The 24,890-nt window shown below is 40.3% G+C and overlaps 3 protein-coding genes across 3 annotated transcripts; 1 reads left to right on the top strand and 2 right to left on the bottom strand.

The window, feature by feature from the left end:
- Positions 1 to 11,131: 11,131 nt before the first annotated feature.
- On the bottom strand, positions 11,132 to 14,689 carry sec61b (SEC61 translocon subunit beta). The gene is made up of 4 exons (XM_041043405.1): positions 14,542 to 14,689; positions 13,937 to 14,034; positions 12,598 to 12,702; positions 11,132 to 11,702 (listed from the first exon to the last, which is right to left on the bottom strand). The coding sequence occupies exons 1-4, from the start codon at positions 14,542 to 14,544 to the stop codon at positions 11,615 to 11,617; spliced, it is 294 nt and encodes a 97-aa protein (XP_040899339.1). The 5' UTR covers positions 14,545 to 14,689; the 3' UTR covers positions 11,132 to 11,614.
- A 285-nt stretch (positions 14,690 to 14,974) lies between these two features.
- On the top strand, positions 14,975 to 20,989 carry alg2 (ALG2 alpha-1,3/1,6-mannosyltransferase). Its single transcript, XM_041045235.1, has 5 exons — positions 14,975 to 15,118; positions 15,909 to 16,080; positions 16,202 to 16,339; positions 17,013 to 17,180; positions 18,395 to 20,989. The coding sequence occupies exons 2-5, from the start codon at positions 15,910 to 15,912 to the stop codon at positions 19,133 to 19,135; spliced, it is 1,218 nt and encodes a 405-aa protein (XP_040901169.1). The 5' UTR covers positions 14,975 to 15,118; position 15,909; the 3' UTR covers positions 19,136 to 20,989.
- On the bottom strand, positions 20,236 to 21,907 carry LOC121186488 (phospholipase A and acyltransferase 4-like). The gene is made up of 4 exons (XM_041045236.1): positions 21,854 to 21,907; positions 21,147 to 21,270; positions 20,664 to 20,965; positions 20,236 to 20,325 (listed from the first exon to the last, which is right to left on the bottom strand). The coding sequence occupies exons 1-4, from the start codon at positions 21,905 to 21,907 to the stop codon at positions 20,236 to 20,238; spliced, it is 570 nt and encodes a 189-aa protein (XP_040901170.1).
- Between the last annotated feature and the right edge of the window lie 2,983 nt (positions 21,908 to 24,890).

The following is a 24,890-nucleotide window of genomic DNA, read 5'->3' on the forward strand; positions in this document are numbered from 1 at the left end:
AACTATTCGTCAACCTAAGCTGCTGAAAACTTTTTTTGGTGTCTGTACCGAAACTCGTGTATGACATTGGCACCTTTATCTGAAAATCTTTTATGGATAATGGAAGACGTTTTGACATGTCACAGCAGTGAAGTAATGCAGGTAAAATAATAAAATTGTTGAGGGCTGAATTCCATTTAGCTGCCTCAGTTTTGGAGTCCTGGCATTGTGCGTGCTGAACTGAGAACTGAGCCGTTGTTAGTGTTATTAGTAACACCTGTGCTTTTCCTGACGTGATAAGTCAAAATGTTTGCTGTGAAAAAGACACACAGTGAGGGTCAGCCTCTCACATTCTCACATTTGTATAAGTAGTGAGTGATAGTGAGGGGTTGAGTCTTGGCTAATGATTTCAGTGTGTATATATGTGCTGTTATATGTAAAATGCTTCAGGTTGTTGTGCTTTAAAGCTTGCAGAGTTGGATCCAGGAGCATGCATGGATAATCCCCCCTTCCCTGTCACTCTGGCTCTCGGCACACCAGTGGTGTTTTCCGCATGGAAGAATACAAATGTGTGTGTGTGTGGGTGTGGGTGGGTGGAACTGTTGCATGTGGAGTGTTGGAGGATTTGAGGAAAGGGTAATCAGGATTGACTGATAAATTCCACATTGTTCTTTCTTCCATTTGAGTTTAGCTATTTTTTCAACCTCTTGCTTGCATCAAACTTCATTCCTTTACTCGCCAAGAGCTTGTGGAAAGCAACGCCAATGTTCACTCCAGTTTTTCTTCTATTTCAATCCCTTCTTTTCTTCTGCCAAGGTTAGCATGTTAATCAGTTAGCCCCAGCTTATCTCATCTTGTAATACAACTTTGCAATGGTAGTAACAGTAGTGGAAGCAGTTTAAAGTGTGTTTATTAGACCAGAAAACATTTCAAAACTAGAAATTGTAAGCTGAGTGAACTTGAACTGATCTACATTTACCCTTGGTCATTTTATTCTATATAATCTGAGTAGGTGTAAAATGAAAAAAATAAATGAAAGATGTGGTGTTCACATGGATTCCTTCATGCTACAAAATGCTGCAGAGTTTCAGCTTGGAATTATGCATGTACACCTGTCAGCGATGCATAGCAATGATGATTCACAAATGTCTGAAAGCTCAGTTTATTGCTCACTATAGATGAAACTACAAGTGTATTATGTAGGAAGTAGTGAATGAGTATCTGAGGGAGCAATTTCAGACACTGCTTAGAAAGTGTGGGAGACGCAGCACAAGTTCACACTTCCCTGGTCATTGTTGGGCATCTGACCCTCACCCACCCCTGCCCCACTACATTCTATCACCTTGTTTCCTTCTCCTTTCTTGCGCCTTTCCCCCCCTGCTCTCCTCCCCTATTTTGCCTCTGGCTTTACAGCCCTGTCAGTCGAGGTGTCAGAGGTACTGGTGTCCGCCTCGCTGTCTCTCACTGGCTGTCATCCCTTGAGGTGAACACTCTCAGTTTTCATGTTCACAACTCTCACAACTCAACCTCAGTAGAAAAGAGGACAGTGAGGGGAAAAGAATTTTCTGAGAAATATTGAGGAGTAAAGATGGAAGGGCGGAGGGGAAGAGCCTGAGGGGGACAGGTTGTCTTGTATCAGGCCTGGCTGAATCTCAGCATTGATCTCATGAATAATAGAGCTCCAGTGGCCATGCGACGATATTAAACGTGACATCCGACAACAAGCTGGATCCACCACTCCTCAGAGCCGCACAGACTCACAAACACACTCTTGCACATGCGTATCTTAGGGTTTAACCTTGTAAACCTGTGACTAATCCAGTCTAAATCGTCTAACTGTGAAAACATTTAAAATCAAAGTATCCAAAAGGTCATCAAGTTCCTGAAACATGAAGTTGAATCAAAGTTATTTCTGTTTGGCATCAAATCACTGACTCACAACAGAGTCATCAATATGAAACGCCCTCATGAAAGAATAACAAGTTGCCTGCTAAACAAGACAAGCTCCCGTGTTTCCTTGTATTTCTCAGCTTCTTAATAATACATAGAGAAACAGCTAAAGTCCAGTGCTCACAGCTAACACACACACATGCTGCTGCTGTCATGTTTACTCGTGTTTACTGTCTGTCCCCACTCATCAGTCATTCACCGTGACAAATCTCTGTGAGAGGAATCTGCAAGTCTGCATTTTTCTTCCCCTGCAGATTGTATCTTGGAGTTTGTTTTACCTGTTCTTCTTTTCATCCATTTATTCATGCGAGCAACTGGTGAACATCAGGGGGGAAGCAGGATCCCAGAGCGGGTGAGGTGAACGGACAAGGAGGAAGAAACCAGTGGTGGAAAGTAACTAAATACATTTACCTATGTGCTGTTCTTCAGTACAGTTTTAAGGTACTTGTTTTTTGCTAGAGCATTTCTAGTTTATTTTACTTCACGCTTTTATACTTTTACTTTTCAGTGAGGCATTGACTTTTTACTTATCACACTGTTTTTCTGACATCCGTAGTTCCTAGTTTCTTTTTAGTTCAAGGGTTAAAACCAGCTCCACCTTGACCAGCTACAGCACTAAAACGTGATATATGTATTCATGCATCTGTAACAGTCTAATAATGCCTGATATTATGTCTAATATATCAGTGTCGTGGACAATTTTTTGTGCATAATGAGTACTTTTACTTTTAGCACTAACATCCAGTTTGCTGATAATATTCTTTGTACTAGTACCTTTTTTTTTTACTTTTAAGTAAAGGGGAGAAGGAAGGGAATGGGTTAAGAGAGGTTAGGTAAACACAGAAGAAAAAGAAAAAGAAGAATCTCCAGTCACTTCTTTTCTTTGACACACCACCCACCCACAAACACACACCTCACCCCGAAGGCTTCTGGGTAATTATGAACACTGGCCTGTCATTATGTTATTATCTTTGTTAATGCTTGGGGCTTTGACATGTGTATGATCGCACACATGCATCCAAACACAGGCACAAACACACATAAGCCCCCCATCCCCAAGTACAATTTAGCTTCAGGAGGGAATTCCCTGATCAGACCTGGAGTACAGTATGGTATGTGCTCATTCAGCACAATCAAGCCAAGAAACATAAGAGCAAACTGGTCTAATATGCAAATTCTTGAATCTCGTAAGGAGAGAGAAAGGCTTACGTAACCATTCAGGAGGATGTGTAAGTCAGGGCAGTGTGTCAAGACTGCAGCTGCTGCTTTTCGGATCACAGCCACAGAGACACTGGGTGAGAGGTTAAGGGAGTGCTGACATCGTCTGAAAGAGAATTATGAATGAAAGTTTCATCTGAAAAGGGGCTATACAAACATTCTTTACCTCCACATGTGTCCAACTCACAGCTCTCAGCAAAATGCAAGGAAACAGTTGCAGAACAGCCTCCATGATATTTAAAATTACACAGTCACATCAGCTGTATAATCATGAGATTCATCCACAAACAGATCTCTGTTGGCTGGGGTTTGTCTTTGAAGCGGGGGATATGCATTGCATGAGAAATTGATTCACACAATGTCACCCACTCCCTGAACAACTTAGATTGCATAATGCACCTCACCTGCTGCACACACACCCACACGCACACACACACACACACACACGCACACACACACACACGCACGCACGCACACACACGCACACAGAATGCATGAAATAACATGCCCTGACAGCCCTGTGAAGAAGGAATGAACATGCCTTAGAACAGAGAGAACCCATGCTATATGCAAATCAGGCAGCCATAATATGCAAATCAAGTGACCTGCAGGTAAGCTGTTGTTGTGATAAGGCGGCTATACACCTTGTTTTAAAATGTTTTTAGAATGGTCACAGAGAAGAAGAGTTTGGGCATTAAAATACGGGGAAAGATAAGAACCGCATGGACACAATTAATTGATATAAATTATATTTTCTATAATAACACATACATTTATAGCATTGTTCAGTTCATTGTTTTGGTTTTCAGGCCTGCAACTTCTCTGTCTTAGTTCATTCTCACTGCTTTTATCAGCAACATAATTATAGTTAGTAGTGGACATTCATCAGTTTGGACACACAACACAACTCCATATGAATCCAAATGTTGCTTCGTATCTGAATGGTAAAGCACAGCAGCCGAGGGAGATGATGTTAAATCATTCATAACTTTATTCAGAAGCAGTGAGTGATGCTATTTGTTAGTTTATATGAAGAGCGTCATATTCCACGTCTGCCCATCAGACATGTGAGTGAAGGCTGCTCTTACTGTATTTGACAGCCTCTCCCATTCATCAGTACTGCAACTCTAACGCTCATTCTGTGGAAAGCTTGTGAAATCAACAATTGCAAAAGGTGCCACACCTGTAGTCTACAGGTCGGCTGGCACAGTGCAGAGAGAGGGATTTATGAGTGTTATTATTTCATCCCATTCAGCACTTGTATGGGATGTTTTGGAAACTGAGTTTGTCTATGCCAAGCTTTACAGCTCATTTTACATTGAGGATATTGATCTCAGAGTATTTTTTTTTTTTTTATGTAATGCAGGAAGTATTTGCTTTAGGAGAGCAGCACAGATGAATGAGCCATGAAAATGATAAATATGACTCAGAAACCCGGAAATAAAAGCCGTTTGCTTTATCTTATAATAAGAAAACCCTGAAAAGAAGGACTGTGCACGTCATTATTTCGACTATTTCTGCAACTAATGTGGGCTTAGATTTACAATCGCTTCGGACTGAATGAAACCAAGAAAACCCAGCAAGGAAATGTTACAAATATTGCAACTATTTGCAGAAAATTATGTGACAACAGAAACTGAAAGCATGCCCAGAATGTCTTTCGAAACGAATCAATAAATAATTCTTTTAATAAGGAACATAATTATATATAAATTATAAAAGCAGGGTGATCCCCAGATTCATTGTACCACCCACCCTCTGCCTCACCTCTCCCTTCTGTTGCTGCCCTGGAGAGCTGCACAAGGAGTGGAAAATACAGTCACCTAAAAATACACTGCACATAAACAACACCCTTACAAACACATGGGTACACTACACACACACCCTTGCACACACAGGCCAAGTGTCTTTAATATTAGAAAGCACAAGGCTGACACCTGAGACACTCAGCACAGCGGTGTCACCCTCCTCACCCCCCACCCCCCGCTTAAATTAGTCCAGCAGTGGCCAGCGTGTTCCTGAGGGCCCAGTGTGATCTGCTCTGCTGCAGGCTGATACTGAGTGAAAGGGTGGGGGCGGGGTTGGATGTGGTTGGGGGTGGTGGTCGGGGTGTAGGGGGGACACATGCATATGACATCACAACCCAGTTGGCCCTGCATACTTGTGGCAGTCACACGGGGCATCACTAAATGGGGGTGTGTGTGAAAAGGTCACAATAGCCATTGTGGCCTCCGTCCTGGGATTCTCCTTATCGTAACTCCCACCATGCACACACACCATGGCACGCACACACTGACTGAAAACTCACACAGGTTTGTCATATTCAGGATATATTTTCTATATAATCCTCAGTATGTGATATATTTTGTCTCTTTACAGTTTTGTCTTTTAGCTGATCCCTCACCCTGTGCTTGCTGTCTTCATCATCAAAAGCAAAACTGTGCTATTTGGTTTCCTCTCCTCTTCCTTTTAGGTTTTATTCAGCTCTCATCTTTGTCTTTACTTGATCCTCCACATTGTTCCATTCTGTTAAATTCTTTGCATGTATCACTATAGACCCGTTAAATTTCTTTTGGTTTTCTCCCACCATCAACTGTCTCCACTTGTTTCCATTTCCCTGTAGTTATTCATAGCTTTCTTTCTTTCTCCAGTGCTTGTGTTTCTTCCTCTCTCTTTGTTTCTCCCCTTGTTTCTGCTCTATTTCTTTCAACTCTCTGTATATTTGTTTTCTTTCCTTTCTGCTTTTAACCTCAACCGTCAGAGCTATATCCTTCTTTAAGAACTTAATTTCCATTTCTTTTTGACTTGTCATTCTATTTTTAAACAACTTCGTTCTCACTTCTTCTCACAATTTTTCTTTTCTCTCTTTATTTCCTACAAACCTGTATGAATTCCCACCATCCATTCAATATCCAGAAAAGGCATGAGAGTGAATGCCAGCACCATGGGAATCACATCTCAGAAAACATATAGAAAATGTGTGTCTGAGGATCTGACAACAGCAGGGTGACTGAGTGAAAATACAGACCTGGCAGCTGTCTAGACTCATTTCTATAGGACAGTAGTTTGCCAGGCACAGCTGCTGAAGGAATTTTGACTTGACTTGATGGGGAAGTCATGGTTGTCAAATAATTTATTTATTGCTTTTGCGCTTACTGTGCTTATTATTGCTTATTGTGTTTGTGGACCAGCTACTTTTTTGTTTCTGAAAAGAAGTTGTCCAGAGATACTGTAATGTTTATTAATGGTTACCAACAGTATTTATCTGCCATTTGTTTAAATGGGTGTAAGTTGTGGATTCAGTTGTGAGTGGTGCAGATGTAGACATACTCTATATACTTGATCAGATAATTAAGAATTTGTTCTTTGACAGTTCTGTTACTGTATATGCTATAGATATCATTATCTGTGAGAATTAAAACATTGCATATAGAATTTTAGTTAGTTAATTAGTTAATTAGTTAGATTTGGGACATGTATTCTAACTTATGCATAGTTTGCAGATGGAATGTATCATAGTAATTCAAACTTGTACTTCCTATAATAGTTACACCTCTTAAGTGAATGGGCTTCACACAGTTCATCTTTCATGCATAAAGCACGAGGTGAGTGAGTGTCACATAGAAGATTAGAGAGAGAGAGAGATGAGGTACTGATAGATGCAGACTCAGCTTTGGCTCCAACTCCCAACACTCCAACACTCTCTTATTTCTATCTGAAAGAGGAGCCAAGTCAAGAAAGATCAGGGAGCCTCCAGCTGACTCTCTCTCTCTCTCTCTCTCTCTCTCTCTCTCTCTCTCTCTCTCTCTCTCTCTCTCTCTCTCACACACACACACACACACACACACACACACACACACACACACACACACACACACACACACACACACACACACACACACACACACACTCACACACACACTAATTCTCTCTCTCTGTCTCAGCTTCCATACATATGACAACAACCATGTGATCTGCATGGCAGAATATGGAGTCAGATTATTTTACAGTGAACAAGCTCTCACCTCTCAGCAGATCAGCCTGTGCAACTGATCACTGGCCATTAACAGAGTGTTGCACCAATTGGCTGCTATGCCACTGACTAATCACTGCCTGATCACTGGTCTTATGATCACAGTGACTGGGCGCACATGAGCACACATACTCACAGAGAATGTAAAAGATTTAAACATGAATAATGTGGGTTTTGCTTCAAAGTTCTGATCCTCAGAGATGGAAAGTGACAGTAACTAACAGTAACTATGTGCATGTATTTAATTACTGTACTTTGACTTAGAATTTTCAGGCACTGGTATAAAAAAAAACGAGGAATATATTATAATGACATATGTGCTTTCCAGAGTGAGGTAGTAAAAACTCAGCAATAGAACTGCAGCATCACATATGCAGCAAACAAAGCATAGTAAAGACTATAAGGGAGGTAAATTTCAGAATAAAAGAAACAAAGCATGCAGAAATTAGCTATGTAAAAGCCATTTCACAATGAAAGGTGGAACAAAATGTAATTTCACGGTAAAGACTTGTGCTTTTAAGTAACATTTTTCCAAGCAAAACATGAATTGAGCTTCCCAACAGTATATGAAGTGGTCAGTTTTTGCGTCACCAGCATCCACTTCTAAAGGGACTATTTCCTAGAATAAGTATTTTTTACTTATGAGACTAGTGAAAAGGTACATTTTACTAGTGCAAGTACATTTTCAAAAGTTCTATATATCTGTATTTACTTTTGAATGTATGAATTTCCCCTTCAATTTTCCTAATTTTCTATTGTTTTATTGCTGCTTTTAGGAGCAGAACACTTATTCCACCAGTGCCTTACTTGTATACTTGTACACCATAACATGTATTGTTAACCAGATCTCTGTAAATGAAATGAGCTTGCTGATGTGCACAGCTTTTATACAATTTCCCAGTGTAGATCCTATCACTGGTGTCCCTACATCCGTTCCACCAGCCCTCATTTTTGGGACATCCCTCAGGATGCACTTGGTGAGTGAGCGAGGATCGATTCCACTCGTCTGTCCATTCATTCCATGCTTTACCAACCATGTGATCTGTTCAAAAATACACACACACACTTGACATACCTGCATGCAAGACTGGGTGCTCACACACATCTAGAAAAGTAATATTCTGCATAGTCTTTGACAGGAAAGAAGAGTTTCAAATCACAGGCCCTGTGCTGCACCTGATATCCTGATAGCTGTGGGCATAAACATGTGTGTGATGGATGAGTGTGAGAGTGTCATAGCCACTGATAGGAGGGAGAGAGCGAAAGAGAGAGAGAGACTTGAACGGTTTATTTTTCTCGCTAAACCACATGTGTCATGTCAGAAAATACATGTGACCTATTTACATGTCTCCTGTTTGTGCATGTGTGTGTGTGTGTGTCTGTGCGTGTGTGTGTCTGTGTGCGTGTGTGTGTGTGTGTGTGTGTGTGTGTGTGTGTGTGTGTGTGTGTGCGTGCACACGTGCATACTCACCTCTCACTATGCAAGGGGCCATCCCTTGTAAAAGCATGTGGTTTCTTCGCAGGAAATGGGTTGCTGGTGAAAAAAAAGACAGAGGAAGCGCTCTGAAGAAAGCTTTTCTTCTTTTCTTTCTCTCCTCCCATCTCTCACTCCTGTCTTTTTTTCCGCGAGACAAATGGTATCTCACATTTGAGGGTTCAAAGAAATATAGACTTCACTTGTCTGATAACATAACATGCATGTTGATGAAATATCTCCTGATGCAGCTTTGATGTAGTGGAAATAAATATGTATCCAAGCATCTTTTATCTAATAATCTCATCTGCAGAGGGAATAAATCACTCGTAAATTCCACTTTGAACAAAGGCAAGCAAGTTATTAAGTAGCAGCGTTAGTAGTGAAAAACTCTTTGTTTTCTGAATCCAGCTGTAACTTGAAGTTACTTCAGTTACTTGTTCTCCTTGGTTTTTTATGTTTTTTTTAACCTAAAATTTTTTATTCAGTGTTATAGACCTTTTAATGTACTGTTGTGTTTATAACTATGAATGAAAGCCATTAAAAGCATTACTGATGCCTCTGCCTTTATGTCCAAAACACATAGACTGAGGACTCTGGTCCCAGCATTAGGAATTAAAATTTTTTCCCTCATTTTTCTACTCCTTTGATGAAACATTGAGTTGACTTGTAGACGGTGTCAAGAGGAGTTTGGAACTACAGGTTGCTGCAGTGTGGAGGGTCGCCGCGTTCCACATGCTGCCTGGGCCTATTTGACTCCTGTACACTGAGGGACAGCTTCGCCACGGCTGCTTCATATTTAATTGTTCTGTTGAATTATTCTGGCTCAGTGCCGTGTTGTGCCACCGTGAATTGGGTCGTGGAGTTTGTGAGTGTATCTGTGTGTGGATGTGTGTGTCTGTGTCTGTGAGTGTGTGTAGGACAAGGACAAGAGGGAGAGTGATGTGGCAGTAGTGCCTGAGTCTGCCACGAACACAGGAAGCCGATGGGAAAGAAGAGCCATAGCAACAGAATAAATTAATGAACAGGATTCGAATGCTATGTTTAACACAAGGTACAAGATCACACACACACACACACACACAAGCACAAACCATGCCAGCTGGTGGTTTAATATTCAACACAGATAACCTAGTGATGCAGGTCAGGCCAGAACTACTTCTACAACTCCAAAACATCCAGCCAGCAGCTTGCAGCAGTGGTCATTACATTGAACATCATATTTTAAAAAACACACAGTTTGACTTGATGTAAACAAGTCAAATCTGAAGCTTTTTCTCTCATCACTTAATTTTGTTCTACTCAGCTGCCTTATAGCGACTCTCATCTAAAAAGAATTTCCTCAACAAGGAAAAGTCTGGTTACGAAGCACTTGATTATCAAACACACTTTATCACATGATTGTGCTTTGGCAGCGAGTGTGGTTATACAAACATGTTACACCACATGTTATTTGACGAGGTAAAAAATCACCACAGCAAACATGTACGCCTGTCCCCGGACAGGAATGAGTGAGAGAGAGAGAGAGCATGAGACACAGTTAGATCCTGATTCCTCTGAGCTAGTGATATTCAGAAAATAGTCTGCAGTGCCCCCCTCAGGATGAGAAGGAAACACACCTGAGCAAAATTCAAATGACAAACACTCAGGACAGGTTTTCATTGATGATACAGGAAGACCTGAAAGCACACAGCATTCCTTTTATCATGCAAATCAGCCTTTAGATTGATCTGAAAACAAATTGCAAACCATTTTTTGGCACAAAAAGTACAATAAAAGTTATGCAGAGCATTAAAAGAACGTCTTGATTTGATGTGTTTTGGAGGCTGATTTAAACAAAAACTATGATTGTGCTTTGGATCTATGCAGGTATTTGCTTTCCTAGCTTCTAGATTTGCATGGGCAGTCAAGTGGAAAATGTAATATACAGTTAGTGTGTGACATTTAGTATTTAGGTCATCAGACACAGGCTAAGCAATGCAGTTTCTGATGTCCTGCATATTGTATGCCTTCTGGTATTACTCTGACACTATAGAGACTTTACTTGCTACTTTTAAAAAACTCATTTTGCCTGCCTGCAATTTACTATACCCCGCGGCAGCCGGTGCTGGACACCGCTGCCTTTGATCCTCTGTGGAAGCATGCTCTCTGAGAAGTTAACACTTTCATCCAGTCAAACTTCTGCTTAAAGCAGTTGGTGTACATATGTACAGACAAGTCTGGGCTTTTCTGCTCATGTGGATAAGATGATATACAATGTGTGTGTGTGTGTTTGATCTTGTGAAATGCAGTGCCATAGGACAACTTGATTAGTTTGATGATTAAGGTTGATGACAAGTGAGTGTGAAAGCAGGTTTAGGTGCCAGTTGAGGTTTTTGAGTGAGATAATGCAGCTTTCAAAAGGACTTTTCTCAACATCAAAACAGGCTTTACAAAATTTAAATAAAGTTTAATTATTAATTTAAAACACGGACACATTGATTTTTACTTTTTTTTTATTGTACAGTATTACAATTACATTTTGTACAAATGCTTTTAACAAAAAATGCAATTCAGGCAACAAGGAGAAATGTTTGCTGGGGGCCTGAAAATAACAGTGTCTTTGAGCACAGCACTGAGCCTTCATGCAGAACTGAAGGGACACATGCTGCTGCTGCTGCTTGGAGGGAGGGCCACACAGACATCACGTGCAAAGTGGAGCTAGTATAGTTTCCTCCCGGTCACCTGACCAGATGTTCAAAACAAGGGGGGCCAAAAGCAGCAAGGTGGCAGTCAACTTCAGATTCTGATGAAGATCATGTACTGAACCGATTGTGTAAAAATCCAGTTTGTGAGTCTGTGTGTTGTCATGATAGTAGAGAAGGGAGCTAGGGGCGTGAGGTTGTTGTTCGTTTCTTGTTTGGTCCAGGTCCAATATGTTAAGAATCCGAGGCGCAGGGTCAGAGGTCATCAGGTGAGGTTTATGACCGGGTATACTTCCCCCAGATGTGCAGCATGAAGACTGAAGCAATGAAGAGCAGACTCATCACCAGCACAGGCACTGGGCCGCTGTCACAACAAAGAGACACTGATTAACACCCAGATTAACACACAAACCCGCGTGCACGCACACACAGACACACACACAAAATCCCATCGTTTGCAGTAACCCCAACTTGAGTGAGAGTCTTAGTGGAGTGGCTGATTTTATTGATGGGCTTCGGAAACAAGGAGGGACTCTCATCTCTCAAGGAGGGACTGAGTGGGGGGAGGAGTGGAGGGACGCATCGCTAAGTAGCAGCATTGCCATGCCAACCATCTCCTCCATGGCCCCCTCCTCCCCGCTGTCAGAAGGCTGTAATTGAGTTGACCTTTCAGAGTGGATCCTTTAATGAAGCTTTGAGGCCGGCATCTAACGCAGGAACAAACATGCACTCGATATACAGCACTGTATGGCGAGTCTGCCCTCCTTCGACTGCTGGAGAGACGCACTCAATAACCACCACAGCACCATCGATCAACCATGGCCGGCTATGGCCAGAAGACACGATGCCTTCTCTAATATTCGGGACGAGGATGCAGCAGAATAAAAGTTTATGAGGTAGAGAGTTTTCTAAATGTGAGCTTCCTAACACACATAATTGTGTGTGTATAGGCGCACATACTTAAATCAAGCTGATCCACAGCTCAGAGATGATTTGTTTTACCACAGCGGCACGTCTGCCCAATTTCCTGCCATTAAACATTCCTCCCCTTCTACCTGATGAACACAAATGACATTAATGATAGCTCAAGTGTCGGAAATCCTGAGAATTAGCGTGTATTTCTGAGCGGATGCAAGTTAAAATATCAAAGGCTAAAATTGTTGTAGTATTAAGTAGTGTAAGTGTGTAGTGTATGTTGTGGAGTCTGTGGATGTGGGAATTAATGCTTTACAGCAGCTGCTTTTGTAAACTGCACTTACACTTTGAGGCCTGGTGAGTCTTCTGTGTAGAAGCGCCACATGCCACCAGTGCCAGCCGATCCTGTGGTCCTGCCGCCGCTGCGTGTACCACTGCTGGTAGCTTTCCTGTGGAACACACGCACATATATCACAGCATGTTAAGAATATGCTTATGCAGTAAAGTAACCATAGTAACGCTGATACAGTATTTGTGTGAGGATACTTATTTCATTATTAAGGGCTTCACAAGACAACTAATTTGATTTCGAACTGTTCAAATGCCTCCTTATGAAATAATGAATGTTTTTCTGGAATGACAAAAACAATGAGATTTGAAAAAAAAAAAAGCTGTAATTTTGTGAAATTCAGATTTTTTTTTTAAATTCATACAGCTGTTCTTCAAATCAGAACCTTATGATCACATTAACGGCAACATTTACCAAACTTTACAAAAATCAAGCTCCTAAGCCAACTCAAAAGAACCCTGAGATCATTCATTTTTAATTTGAACGAGCCATTCAGATAAAAAATTGTTCCTGTTACACGCTGTATTCAGAGAGTACCTCCAACTACAGTAGCTGGCGATGAGAGAGCAGAGTGATTCATAGCTGCTTCGCTCATGTGATGAGATTAAATGGAGGTTAATGAGGTAATGAAGAGAGTGATAGTAACAAGTAATAATGAGAAAGGTAACAGTGAGCCTCTGATTACACACTGATTAAGCCCACAGCACAACATCTATCTGCTACTCCAATCTACGGAAGGCACACAAATGTATATGGAAGAGATATCTGAAATTTATCAATCACTCATTACAGTTTGATGAAATGAGCAGGCGGGGTCAGTGCTGAGGGTACTTGGAAAATAATTATGGGGTGTTCAGGCTGAGACCATTGCACGACTTGTCCGTCATGGCTGGTGTAATATGGCCATCAATAGTTTTAACTTTGCAGTGGTAGTCAGTAGAGGGTAACATAAAGTTGTGTGACAGCTTGTGTTGGGCCACTACAGGTCTCTGAACTCTACTAAAGTGATGAACACCGTTCTTCCAAAATAAAGTATCTGTTGTTGGGTGATTTGATGACGGTAGTAAAGGACTATCTAACACATCTGTTCAAAATCTTCCAGAGGTGCTGGTCAAGGTGTGAGGATTGTGGGGGCAATATAGTATGATTCATATGATTTTCATATTTCTCAGACCATTCAGACTCTTTATGGTCTTTGTGGAAGCATCTTCAGATTGTCATCTATCTGACAGTATGAATTCATGGAAAGTTTACCCACTGTATCTGTATCTGTCTTCTTGGATGAATGCATTTTGTATAAGTAGAAGTTTAGAGGTTAGATTATGAGTGTGTACCTCTGTCTGACTGTGGAGCCTGCTGCGCGGGGAGCCACTGTCTTACTGGGGGAACGGCCAGACGCCCCAACGTTGGTTGCACTTGCTGCTGGTCCAGGCTGAAAGAAACACCAGATTTAAAACACATAAATGGGATTCAACTCCATTTTACCAGTTCTCAGTCATTCACACAGACTTGTGTGTACACACTCACAATTACAAATAACCTACAACGTCCAGATAACGAGATTTACCAATGAATGGTAGATATCAAATTTACATTTGATTTTGAACTCTACAGTATGTTTAATGGTGAGACGTGTTGCAAAGGCCTTGACTGAGAGCCCACACTGTTCATTGCTTTCAATATCTGGTGACAATATGCAGTGTCTCCACCAAATATGTTCATAAACATATATCAGAGATTCATTTAGTGATGGACCAGCTTAAAATACGTGTTTTGGGACCGTTTGAGCTGCTGAGAAATAGCCACGTCTACAAATGATGAGCTAACGTTAGCAAGTGAGCTAACAGATAGCAAAACGCTGGCTCAGGTCTGAATTAGTGCAATAAAGCTGCTTAGCATTAACAGTATTAGCAGTAAGAGATAAAGCTGGGAATCTTACCATTTTGTTTTATTTTCTCCCGATGTGAGCTGAAACCCTGAGTCCCTCTTCTAGCCAATGTCCACGTCAAATGAACAGCAGCAGCAGTCACTGTGAGAACGGGTCAGAACTTGAGAAGAGATCTCACAAAGCTGACGCTCGTCTGAAAAGGACACGACTGCAAAACACAAGACTGACCGAGTAGAAGCCTGACCGGCCGATCGCACCCAAAGAAAAAGAAACGTAAAAAAACGTAATCTTGAGGGCTTATTTTTTGCAACACTTAATTAAATATATTTTCGTAAAAACACATGTTTGCTATTACTTTTAATTTAGATATGTATATTCACCTTAATTCATAGGCAAATTATTGGACCGCTCTGACTCACAAGGAGACGTGTCCCCTTTACGTGGGGGAAACAGACGCCATTGCGGTTCAAACGTGAAGCTCGATTAGCCTGATCTCGACGGTTGATTTGAGCCAACATGGCGCCCAAACAATAGAGTTTCATGGCGGATGTTCATACTGCTACGGGCAGCCAGACTAGGTACAACCACAGGTTTCCAAGCTTGGACAAGGTGGTGAAGTGACTCAGAGGTAAACATATTATATACAAATATTATATTTAAATTCTAATGCGATTCTAGTGATTAGTTACAAAGACAACTGTCCACCAAGTTGCCTATCTAAAACGGGTTTTAATTTCATAGCTACAGGCTAGTTACTACCCTTAATCCTACCTCTAAAGACACTTAAACCAAACAGCTATCTATATTTAAACATTCATTTTCTAACCTGCAATTCAGTACCAGAGGTTTACCTCATAGTACATGTTAGAGCACTTGGGAACACTGTGACAGCCAGGGTGGCTAACAGACAGTAGATGTCTATGTAGTTTTTCTGTTGAACAGTTATGACATGAAGTGCTTTAAGGGGTAAAAGCTACAAATTACATTACGTGACAAAATCACGTAAAAGGACAGATTCTTTACAATGCAGCTCTAAAAAAATTCTTTCTTGGCATCAGAGTGTAGATTCAGGATTTTTTTTCTGTTGGACAGTTTTTATTTGTTTTTGCCAGCATCAAGTTAAGGATTGTTTGAATGCCACTGAAAATGCTTGGCTCAGACAACCTGTAACCTGTATCTTCCAAGTTAAAGCAGTCACTCCTGTAAGTACTGACTGTTGTGAACATGAGCTTTGTAATCCTGATCGGGGCATTACTTGCACTTTCTACTGACTGACTGTGCTCATAGTCATCAGTTTATCTTTCATTTTGTGATAGAGTGATGTTGTGTTTTAGTGTATTTCAAACACTGTCTGCAAACCAGCATTGTTATTTTTGGAAAACATACTCCACGTTCACTTCACCCATTCTTGTGTGCAGGATGGTGCGGGTGGTCTTCCTCCATCCAGACCTGGGTATTGGTGGAGCAGAGCGACTGGTGGTTGATGCTGCTGTCGCTCTTAAGTCTCAGGGATGTAGCGTTCAGATCTGGACGGCTCATCATGATCCAACACACTGCTTCTCTGAAACCCTGGACCCAGACCTACCTGTGGTACGTTAACTTATACCTCACTCCATAATATTATCCTTTGAGGATGCACGACAAAGAAAAATATATGTAAAAAGCATAATTTATGATAGTTGTGATTTCATTATTTCTATTACTCTTCTAGGTATGTGTGGGTGACTGGCTTCCCACTGGTGTGTTTGGCTACCTACGTGCCCTGTGTGCCTACCTGCGGATGATCTATGTGGCCATCTACCTGGTCTTCCTCAGCGGGGTTGAGTATGATGTCGTCTTCTGTGATCAGGTGAGTTGTGTGATACAGGAACTACTGTATCTGTCTGTTTGGTCGTCACTTATTTCAGTTCGTCTGAGCCTTCTGTGTCTCGTAACTGACTCTGCCGCTTAGAGAATAGCTTCTATTGTAAACAGTGGTGTGTCTCTGTGTGTCTCCCTTTTTGTGTCACACCTTTTTACTATGCTATGTCATGAAGTGGACACTCCCTTGCTTATTTTCTGTTGTTTTGTTTTTCACACAAATACACACAGGTACCACCCTTCTCTCTTGCACATAACTACAGAAAAAAAACTCTTTATATACAGGTCAGCTGACTGTAAATGTGACACTGGGAGAAGCTTCACCACCTAAATTAATCATGTTACTATCAGCCAAAATAAGTCATGCAAAGGTCACAAAGAGCATTTACAATATTTGTCTCCTACATTGTTCAGCATTTACATAGTCTATGTTTTATATTTAGTGCCAACATGTACTGTATATTAAAATCTTTAGCTATCATTTTAGATTTTATTAGCTTGTTTTATTCTGCCTCCATATGTGTGAAATGATACACCACACTCTGGCATTTTCAATATGATTGCTACGTATCACATCAAAGCTGCTCATATCCATGAGGAGAGGATCATTTCTGGGAGGACATATGAATAATTTTGTTAAAACAACTTTCATTCTATCCTAGGTGTCGGTGTGTATTCCGGTACTGCGATTGTCCCGTCACAGGAAGAAGGTTCTGTTTTACTGTCACTTCCCAGACCAGCTGCTGACCCAGAGGAAGTCATTTTTGAAGAAGCTCTACCGTGCTCCAATCGACTGGCTGGAGGAACGCACCACAGGCATGGCTGATATGGTACGTTACCAGCTGAGGGTGGGAGGCTGGATCATACAAAAGGTTTTTATGGCTTGATTAAAAGTTGTTTTATTTAATTCAAATAAAAAAAAACAAAATAGCATTTTTTAAAAAGATGGTAAGAAATGCTGAGCAAGCGTTTTTTGTTTTTTTTTTTTTTACAAAAGCAAAAGCACATAAATACAATGTAAAACTGAAAGACAGGACAGGTTTTAAAAAAATCTTAAAAAATTAAGAATTAACCTTTTTAAAATATACTAAACCTGTGCATGTCCTGTAGGAAATGAGTATAATGTTAAAATGAAATTTTTGAACTGATAGGCTCATATTATTCATTTGCTCCATTTTTTGTTAAAGCTTTGCTGATGTATTGTGTGAAGCTTTTTGGCAGTAAAGTGATTTCTGATTGTAACTTGACTGTAACAAGTGACACAAAATACATTTTTGTGGAGGTGTATTGATAAATAATGTGCTTGCAAATGTAGCTCATGACATATTGCATACTCAAGGCACAGAAAATATCAGCTCAGAAAAAGCAGAACAACTTGTATACAAAATATATTTTTACATGTAATGCCTTGCAATAAGGAAGAGATGTAGTTGTATATTTCGCTTTAAATGGGATACAAAAAAATTATAGCTCAGTGGTTGAGGTTTTGACTGTTTGACATTTTCCAAATGATGTCTTTATAATTTTGTCTACCTCCAATGCAACACTTTATAGCTGCAGTTCATACAAACTTGTAATTAACAACCCAGAAATAGATTCCCCAAATTTAGACTGCAGCTGCACACTAATCAAGGACAACTCCATTAAAAACAGCTAGCGTTGATTTTCTCAGAATTATTTTTATCTCACCCAGATGTTGTTTGACAGGTTAACACTGGACTGGAGCTTGGCTCTTAAAAACAACAGTGCCACTGCAGCCAAGCAGTGGTTAAAACTATAGCGTAATAGAATAAATTAAAATGCAAGGTATATTATTTTGACTTAAACAGCCCGAATAAACGATTATTAAAAATTTAATGCAGCCTCATCGCCAAGGGCAGGCTGTTGTAAAAGCTCAGGGCCCTGATAGAAATGAAATGAAATGACATTTCAATTTGAGTCTAGACTTAAGGATAATCAAAGACCTCAGGCTGCCATCCAACTCATACGGACCTGTGATATATGTGACATCCTTATGAACTAATCTGTCTCTACTTCCTCTTAGATTCTTGTAAACAGCCAGTTCACTGCAGGCATCTTCAGGGAGACCTTTCATAGTCTAAGCAGAGTCCAGACAGATGTCCTCTATCCCTCCCTCAACACATGTACCTTTGACCAGCCGTCCACTGAAGCACAAGACCTGGAAGGGCTGCTCCCCGAGGGAACCACCTGCCTGTTTCTCTCTCTGAACCGATATGAGAGAAAGAAGAATCTGGGCCTGGCTCTGGAGGCTCTGGCAACCCTGAGGAGCAGCCTTCCTCCAGGCCAGAGAGCAGGCATTCACCTGGTGGTGGCGGGGGGCTATGATGACCGAGTTACTGAGAATGTTCAACATTACATTGAACTGAAAGACCTGGCTGCACAGCTCCACTTGGAGGACTGTGTCACTTTCCTGCGCTCCCCCTCCGATTCACTGAAGGTGGCGCTGCTTCGGGCCAGCACCGCCGTGCTCTACACCCCGAGCAGAGAGCATTTTGGGATAGTTCCTGTGGAAGCCATGTACTGCTGCTGCCCTGTAATCGCTGTGAACTCTGGGGGTCCCCTGGAGAGCGTGGCAGATGGGGAAACAGGCTTTTTGTGTGAGGCCACGGCGGAAGCCTTCTCTAAGGCTATGGAGAGGCTCGTCAGGGAGCGGCAGCTCCGCAGGGACATGGGACAAGCTGGTAGGAGGAGGGTACAAGATAAGTTCTCTCTGCAGGCCTTCTCAGAACAGTTGTACGGGTACATTGTCAGGCTGAGCCAGTGATGTGAAGGCTGGAAGAGAGACAAGAGAAAACCAGTGGAATTGTGGAAAAATGATCCTCTGCTGAACTGTGAAAGTGACTGAGGACTGTGTGGGTCCACGGAGAGTTGAAGTGGTTGTCTTCTAAGAGAGAATGTATGTGTATATGTGCAGTGGGGGTGGGGGTGTGGGGGTATTATGAGGACTTAGAGGACAATTAATCAGCATTCCCTGCAAGGGGTTGCTGAGAGGAAAAAAAGGATGGAATCTCTATACTAATTAAGAAAAGAGTAACAAGTTTACCTGCCCTGTCTCTGGAAAAATACCACCACTGCAAGTGTGTGTGTACGTGCGTGTGTGTAACTGTGCATGTGTAGCAGCGTGGCAACCAAGAACCCGAGCAAATGAGTGTACCAAAAGGATTGATTGTTAGAGTGAATGTTTTGCACTGTGTATGTGTGTGTATTTTTGTCTCTTCTCTACAGTAGTCTTTGTCTTTGTGTGTTTGGGGGATGAAGAAGAAGAATGTAGTTACAACCATGTACCATCAGGCAGTACACAGTCTCAGATCGATAAACAAGATGCTTTCCACAACTTCCTGTCCACCCAGAGCTTAGTTCCCCTCCTCACATTCACAAGACGCTGGCCTGTCCATGACTCTTGCTGCAACGTGGAGGTTATTAGAAAATGACAGAGCGTGTTTGGCTTTATTAGGGGTCTGGTTGATGGGTGGTGTGCCTGTGTCTGGGTCATTATCAACAAGGAGAATAGCAGAAGGTCATTGTGTCTGCATGCTGGCCTCCTCAGCCCTCCTACTGTATAGAAATGCTCTTATTGACATTCCTGAAGTCTTAATAAACAAGAGGACAAATAGTTTCCTGACTCTTATGGGTTTTGCTTTGTTGGTAAGTTTTTGGTTTTTGGCTTTTAATAGAGTTTGCTAAGGATTTTGTGGGTGAGCATAGAGACGCAAAAACATTGTTAATGCTGTCAACAGATTTGATTGTGCCTTGAACTGTTAAATGAAACATCCTCAGAGTAGCAGCAATGGATTTTTTTCTTTTTATTTTCCTCATTAACAAAGATAGTGTGACAGATATACATAAGAGGCACCACAGAGGATGTCAAGTTTCTGTCTCCGTCCGTTGCTGCATTATCATTTCCAGAGTTTGAGTTGTATCCATGTGTGCTTCATTCTTTTTCTTAAAGGGAATCTAAAAAAAAGAGCAAATAATTGGAACATTAAATTGGGGTTGCAGCCTATTATTTTCATTATCAATTAATCTGCTGATTACTTCTTTGATTTATCATTTGGGCCGTAAAACATCAGAAAACAGGGAAAAATGCCCATCACAATGTCCTACAGATTTTAAGGTGATTCCATCAGATGTCTTGTGTGAGCAACAGTCCATGCACCAACAAAAAAAAAAAAACCCTCGAAAAGCAGCAAATTCTCACACGCAGCTCTAAAATAAAATACATGTTGACAGGTTATAGACCTAATATTTACCACATCACTCAGTCACTGTCACTTAAATAGGGCTGAACTCACCTGGTTGCACACCGCTTGGCCAAATCGAACAAATGTGGCAAAATGCTCACTGTTGAAGTTCATCAGGTCGTATTTGAACTCCTGGTGCAGAAAAGTCTCACAGCAACGCCTCATCGTCTCCTGTGGCGACGGAACCAGGTTGTGTTTGTTGTTGTTTACCCTTATTTTAGTTCCTAGGGGCATTTTGATATCTATAATGCGCTGCTTGCAGATTCTGGTCTTCTTCAGAACACGATCACCTTTCGACTTTGGAACCATTTGTTGAAGGAAGCTGCGGCAGGCTTTCTGTGTCATGTTCTCATCTAGAGGGGAAAAATGTTAAAGATGAACTCTCAGTGAAAAAAAAAACTATTGTATTTTAGTTATCAGAGTAACTTTTTTTTTTTTTTTAAAAAGAACATTTAAATGTAGAGAATAGCAAAGAAAATCTGTACTTTAAAAAAATATATTTTGATAACATAAAGTCACATTTCAGTTTCTTACCTCCCACCCCAAAATGAATAACATGGCCTTCTCCAACATAAACACCCCAAAGAGACAATCCCAACCACGGATTCACAAACTCAATCAAGTCTCCAATCTCTGCTGTGGACACACTCTGATCAGTCTGAAGAGAAAAAGATTAGAGCAGTTTACTGTTTGCATATTTTTTTTAAAAAATCTTTCTTGATTTACTCCTTGATTTCAAAAATTCAAATAAGGAATAAATTAAATTAAATAAATAGTTGTTATTTAATTATGGTGGAAATCTGGGAAATAAGCCGTGGATAGACATAAAATTCTCAATCAATAATCTGACTGACTCTTGGAGAGCGACCTGTAACAATAAGGGACATTACAAGAGAAGAGAATGAGTGAGATAATATCCAGTAAACAACGCTGAGCTGCAGCACTAATGAAGATCTCAAAATAACTAGAGTCAGTATGTACTAAAACTATATTCTTAGTGTATGGTGTAGAATTCTTCATGTTGAGAATAACACTTAATTACACTTTAAATTAGCCATGAGAGTTTTATTTTTTTTTCTAAGCACTTGTCTCTAAAACTTCTCTGGAAAATGTACCTTTTTGTAGCACCCCTTATTCTGGAAAACATGGTCAACAAACATAAACATGCACATACCTCAGGACTGTAGGCAGGCATCTCTGACTTAAGATAAAATGTTCTGGATAAATTAATAAATGCTCACCTGTCGCCATGTCATTTGGGAAAAAATGCTGTTCCAGTTTCCCGAAAGGTCCATTGTGGCTGTGAGCCGAAGTGAACAGACAGACTAAAGAGTGTTCTCCAATTATTAAGATACTGTCAGCAGGTTGTGTAATAGTTAAAACACAGTCATTAGCCGCATAGCCTTGACTGTAACTGTTTCAAGATGATAGGCAGCCTAATATGTTACCTATTAATCTAATATGTGCTCTATTATTCCGACACTGCGAGGCTCAGTAATATTCCATGTTCACAAATATTTTTTTTCTTCAGCCATTTGTCTGTTTGTTTAAAACGTGTGGCTCACCTGCACTGAGTTTTCAATTCCCACATCTCATATTGATTCAGACATTTCTTCAATGTCAATTTCAAAAGCTGAAATGCAAAGAAACCAACAGCAAATACAGCTTGTTTTTCATAACAGCAAATCATTTGTCCCTGTTGGTCCAATTAATGTTGATGGCCTTGGTTTAATTTCTGTTTGGATCACAGAGATATGTCTCAGTCAATTTATGTATATGATCCTTATTTGTGAAAATAGAATTAAAAGAAACATATTTTAATGTATTATTCAGGATCTGTTATTGTTAGTGCTTTGCTATTCAATAAAAGACAGATTCATTGTTGATGAATCTGAGTCTGCCTTGGGAGCCCCTTTACGAATAAAGCAACAAACCTCCATGCATAAAACAGATGGAAAAACATAAAATAATTATTGTAAAAAGTCTGTGCATAAAACATATTTTAGACAATATTTGAAAGTAGCATTAGTGACTTAGCACTGTGGTCACAGTTCATCAAAAAGAAGAAATGTGCTAAATGCTGTATTTTCTTCATGACTTGAGGAAATCCACATTGGCATTTTTTTAAAAAAACGAGTATCAACTTTATGTGTCATTTTCATGTTTAACTTCTGTTTTAAAAGTAATCATAGACTACATGGCCCTTCATGGATGGCAATTTGAACTGAGCTTTTGGCTTTTGAATCACTTTATGAAACTGGGTAATTAACAAAACTACACCTTCATCAATAAGAAAACAAGCTGTTTGCACAGTACACAATAAACAGTGTATACTTTTCAAGTAAAGGAAAGATTAAAGAATCAGGACTCTTAGAAATGAATATCACTACTCCTTTATAGATAGTTTTAAGAATGCAAAATGCTAAGAGCTGGATTAAGAGTGGATGTGTGTATATGTGGGTGTGTGTTTCTGCAGTGTTTCCACATGCAGAGGTATTAAGAGTAGATGATGAGGAGGGCGTTCCTGCAGTGATTTAGGAGCCCCACTAGGCCAGATGATAAAAAGACCCCGTGGAGCCTGTAAGGGAGGGAAAGACACACACACAAAAACACACAGCAGTAAATGCTCATCGGACTCCTCTGTATTATTTCAGTGTAAATGTGTCCCACTTTACTACCCATACAGAAAGATGATGGCTGAAGTCTCTTTTCTTGTCTTAACCTCAAAGTTGTGAAAGAAGAATCGATGTCCCTTCCCTCCCCTCCCCTTCACCCCTGCCTCCCCTCGCTCTCAGTGCCCTGTGGTGGGGTGGTTATTGAGATCACGGTGTGTCTGAGTGGCAGTGATAACCGGTACCCAGGTGCCACTGGCACATGGTGTTTAATTAATTAATGAGACCGCGGGGTTGGTTTTCTAATTCCACCTAGCCAGCACCGGAGTGTGGGGGAGATAGCCGTGAAATGTTTAGGTATGTGTTTTCAGGCAAGGAAAGGAGAGATGTATGTGGGAGTGTGTGTGTGTGTGTGTTATGGGTGTATATCTATTTTGTTGGCAGTTTGGGAGCTGGTTTCCTTGTTAGTGGAATATTAAATATGTATGGAATATTTTTACTCTGACTTTTAATCACGCCTTGTGATTGGGAGTTAATCATGGACTAAATGAAACTGATGATGAAAGAAACACAGTTAGTGTTAATACATCAATCTGAGCTCTTCCACCTGCACCAGTAACCAGGTCATGGACTCATTGCCCTGAAAACAGAGAAATGTACATGAAATTTAAACACAATGCAAGAACTGAGTGGCGATTAGTGCAGTGTACAGTGTGTGTTATGTAGGTTTAAATGTAATGAATTGGGTGATGAAGAGGCTGAAGTCACATAAGAAAGTGTTTGTGAGATTTTTGTAGCATTTTAGCAAATCTAACACAAACCATATGGGAACAAATTAATTTCTCTCAAACATTTATCAAGTACATTTACTATCTGAAGCTGTTGAGCAGGAATAAGACTTAAACAGTATGATAAATAACATAGTAAAACCTTTGAAATACTCTAATACACCAGGAGGTAACCAGGAGTTTGTCAAAAAAAAGTCCAGCTTGCACAACATTTTTTCACCATGTTTTATTCCCTAAACATTTTTGGTGACCTTGCATTTATTAGCTTGGTTTCTGGTTTCTTTATGTTGTAAACTGTCCATTGGTTAATCATGCAACTTTACAAAAGAAATATTTAAATAACAATTAATAAGAGAAGGGACTATGAAAATCATTGTCTTTTAAAGTGTCTTTTACAAAAATACGTTATTTACTCCAAGGCTTAAAAAGGTTTATAAGGAAAAACATTCCAGGCTTTTCTCAGTATTTTTTACACAGTGTGATATTTCAGAATTCAAGATTCAAAGCTTTGTTGTCAGTGTACAAACTAAATATAAAATTAAAGCTGCAAGCAGCGAGTGTGAATAAAACAGTGAGTTTAGGTAGGCATTTTTGCCATGTGGATGATTTGGTAATAGTTAAAGCTTTGTGTAACTTGTATAGCGTGTTAGTTTTTGGTTAGATGGGGTTTATTTTGGCAGTACAAATGTTGATCTGCATTGTAAAATGAATTATCTGTGCAGATAAAACATGTAATTTGGTTTGATGGACAGTGTGTTATTTGTAAATCACCTTAGTGTTGGTTAGAGTTTGTGGATGGAGGTTGAGAATGTTTTAGTGATTAAAAGCAATTTTACAATGGTTGTGGCTTGTTGATGTACACAGGTGTTAGTAAAACA

The sequence above is a fragment of the Toxotes jaculatrix genome, chromosome 8 (assembly GCF_017976425.1).
Source record: "Toxotes jaculatrix isolate fToxJac2 chromosome 8, fToxJac2.pri, whole genome shotgun sequence".
NCBI classification, from domain to species: domain Eukaryota; kingdom Metazoa; phylum Chordata; class Actinopteri; family Toxotidae; genus Toxotes; species Toxotes jaculatrix.

Bases quoted from the DNA above. Each gene is read 5' to 3' on its own strand.
- LOC121186488 (XM_041045236.1), bottom strand. From the start codon at position 21,907: ATGGACCTTTCGGGAAACTGGAACAGCATTTTTTCCCAAATGACATGG. The intron at 21,271-21,853 runs GTGAGCATTTAT...TTTTCTCTTCAG, and splicing joins CCCAAATGACATGGCGACAG to ACTGATCAGAGTGTGTCCAC. The intron at 20,326-20,663 runs GTGAGTTCAGCC...TCTTTTTTTTAG, and splicing joins GCCAAGCGGTGTGCAACCAG to ATTCCCTTTAAGAAAAAGAA.
- sec61b (XM_041043405.1), bottom strand. The intron at 12,703-13,936 runs GTACACACTCAT...TGTGTTCCACAG, and splicing joins GGCTCCACAGTCAGACAGAG to GAAAGCTACCAGCAGTGGTA. The intron at 11,703-12,597 runs GTAAGTGCAGTT...TTGTTGTGACAG, and splicing joins GACTCACCAGGCCTCAAAGT to CGGCCCAGTGCCTGTGCTGG.
- alg2 (XM_041045235.1), top strand. From the start codon at position 15,910: ATGGTGCGGGTGGTCTTCCTCCATCCAGACCTGGGTATTGGTGGAGCA. The intron at 16,081-16,201 runs GTACGTTAACTT...TTACTCTTCTAG, and splicing joins TGGACCCAGACCTACCTGTG to GTATGTGTGGGTGACTGGCT. The intron at 17,181-18,394 runs GTACGTTACCAG...ACTTCCTCTTAG, and splicing joins CCACAGGCATGGCTGATATG to ATTCTTGTAAACAGCCAGTT.